This window comes from Platichthys flesus, chromosome 2 (assembly GCF_949316205.1).
Source record: "Platichthys flesus chromosome 2, fPlaFle2.1, whole genome shotgun sequence".
NCBI lineage: Eukaryota > Metazoa > Chordata > Actinopteri > Pleuronectiformes > Pleuronectidae > Platichthys > Platichthys flesus.
Genome location: NC_084946.1, coordinates 29,360,253 through 29,362,752, shown reverse-complemented (window position 1 = coordinate 29,362,752; position 2,500 = coordinate 29,360,253). Strand labels below are relative to the sequence as shown.

The following is a 2,500-nucleotide window of genomic DNA, read 5'->3' as shown; positions in this document are numbered from 1 at the left end:
CGACTCAGGAGACACTGGTTTCCACAGAGAACCGAGCACATAGATGATTGATCACTTCTGAGGGATCTACCTTCAGGATGGGTCTGGACAGGTTCATGTTATCGAAGGTCAGATCCTCATCGAACTGAGACGCGTCTTCGGAGTACGACTCTGCGGCCTGGACACAAAAACAGCTGTTACCACAGTATCCAGGTACTTCCACCAGTGACATCATCAGCACTTCATCTTCACCTCCATTCCAGCCTTCCTCTTCCTCCCACGTTTTTCTTTCTCTCTGAGGGTGTCTGACAGGAAACCGGGAGGAACACAAATACGTTTTAAATAACGTCTAGAATTGATCAAAATAACAGTTTTATATGAACTGTTCTGATCGAGAGCTGCAGTTTGACTGGAAGAAAACTTTGTTTCAACTTCCTGTCAAACTACAAAATAAGACTCACAGACTTACCTGATTTGGTTAGAACTTCCTCATCACTCGAGTCAAATTCATCTATGTCGTCGTCTTTGTCCTCCTCCTCATCATCTTCATTCTCCTCATCCTCCTCTTCGTCTTCACCTTCATCTTTATCAGCCTGAACTTCATCCTCTTGGTTTTTCACTATAGCACCTTCCTCAGCGTCACCCTGAGTTGATTTCTCCTGCACATCAAAACAAGCTGCATCTTACAAACAGGAAATATAACCAGACAGGAAGGAGAACCTGGCCAGGCAGGAAGTGGGTCCAGGCCAAACAGGAAGTAGAACCGGAGAGCTCACCTCAGCTTTTCTCTTCTTCCGGATTTTCTCTATTTTCTGATCAAGGGTCGTCACAACTCTCTGCACAGAAAACAGATCAATATTAATATACAACAAGAAAACTCCAAACAAAGAGGACTCACTCACAACACAGTGAGTTATAATTATGAAATTAAACCGACAGAGAAACATTATATATATATATAAAGTATGATTTTAATGTAAACATATAGATCTTAGTGTTTACATGAATCATGAATCAGTTCTAGATGTCCTAGTTTACTTCTAACTGATCTGACCAGTGATGTCATCAAGAGTCTCAGGTTTAACCAGTGGGACTGAGAACCTCTGGGATGGACGAACAATCACCAGGTGAAGAGCACGCCACGTGTTCATCATCATCATCATCATCATCATCATCATATCCACATCAACAAACCTTCTTCTTCAGCTGTTTGATGACATCAGCCATCACCCAGTCATCGTCAGCGTTCACAGGGTCTCGCTCGCCAAAATCAAAGGTACTGTTAAAGTCCTTTGATCCGGAAACACCAAACTTCTTCTTCCTGTTCAGGATGATTCGCTCCTCCTGAGAGACAGAGACAGACAGAGACAGAGAAAGAAAGAGAGAGAGACAGACAGACAGAGGGAGAGAGAGACAGACACAGAGAGAGAGAGAGACACAGAGAGAGAGAGAGACACAGAGAGAGAGAGAGACACAGAGAGAGGGAGACACAGAGAGAGACAGAGGGAGAAAGAGAGAGAGACAGAAAGAGAGAGAGACAGACAGACAGAGGGAGAAAGAGAGAGACAGACACAGAGAGAGAGAGAGATAGAGAGAGAGAGAGAGAGAGAGAGGGAGACACAGAGAGAGACAGAGGGAGAAAGAGAGAGAGACAGACAGACAGAGGGAGAAAGAGAGAGACAGACACAGAGAGAGAGAGAGACAATCACACATTAAAATAATCAATAAACCACATGAATGTTCTAAGTATATGTATATTTTAGTCTCCGTTTCTTCTTCGTGTGTGTTAAAGATTCCACTCTAACTGTGTGAAGAGTCTTCTGGAACTGGATCCCGCTCCAGCTCTTGATCCGGTTTGTGTGGTACCATGTTAAAACCCTTTCGGGACAGTTTCCCAGCCGGAGTCTGGTTCACCTCCCGCGGCCTCTCCGGGGAAGGTCTCAGCCGTGCGACCGGACCCACTCACCTCATGGTCGGACTCGGAGTCGGGCTCCTCCGGACTCTGGTCCTCGTCCCGGATGGTCCCGATCAGACCCAGCTGCTCCAACATGGCGGCCCCTGTGGTACCGGGTCACTGGGATGGTAGTGAACGGGTTCGAACTGGTCAGCAGGTTGCGTGTAGTCCTCTAGCCTCCGCACATACACACGTGTGTTGACGGAAACAGGAAGTGACTGCGGTTTGCTTCCGGTTCACCGGCCTGTTTAAAAAAAAATCAAATTACTTTATTGAAACAAGTTTAGAAACAAATACACAAATTAAATAAACATTTATATTATAAACAGTGACGGTTGAGTGACGTCATCTGATGACGCTGATGGTGACCACACATACACATGCTCCCTCTCTCGCACGCACGCGGACACACACACACATACACACACGCACTTTCCTGGAATTCTTTCACAAACAAAACGAGGAGATAAAACGATGAAGATGAAGATGAAGATGAAGAGATAACCACTGTAAATAAACTGAACACACACACTTCCCACTGGTCAAACAAAACCTCACAAAGATGGA

The 2,500-nt window shown here is 45.4% G+C and overlaps 1 protein-coding gene across 1 annotated transcript in view; it reads right to left on the bottom strand.

Moving 5' to 3' along the window:
• ddx27 (DEAD (Asp-Glu-Ala-Asp) box polypeptide 27) overlaps positions 1-2,161 on the bottom strand; it is a 10,393-nt gene extending 8,232 nt beyond the window's left edge. Inside the window, exons 1-6 of the mRNA XM_062410059.1 lie at positions 1,946-2,161; positions 1,174-1,323; positions 756-815; positions 449-638; positions 232-284; positions 71-157 (exon numbers count right to left, since the gene is read on the bottom strand). Of these exons, the coding sequence (XP_062266043.1) occupies positions 71-157; positions 232-284; positions 449-638; positions 756-815; positions 1,174-1,323; positions 1,946-2,029 (624 nt within the window). The 5' untranslated portion in view covers positions 2,030-2,161. The remainder of the gene's footprint in view (positions 1-70; positions 158-231; positions 285-448; positions 639-755; positions 816-1,173; positions 1,324-1,945) is intronic.
• Between the last annotated feature and the right edge of the window lie 339 nt (positions 2,162-2,500).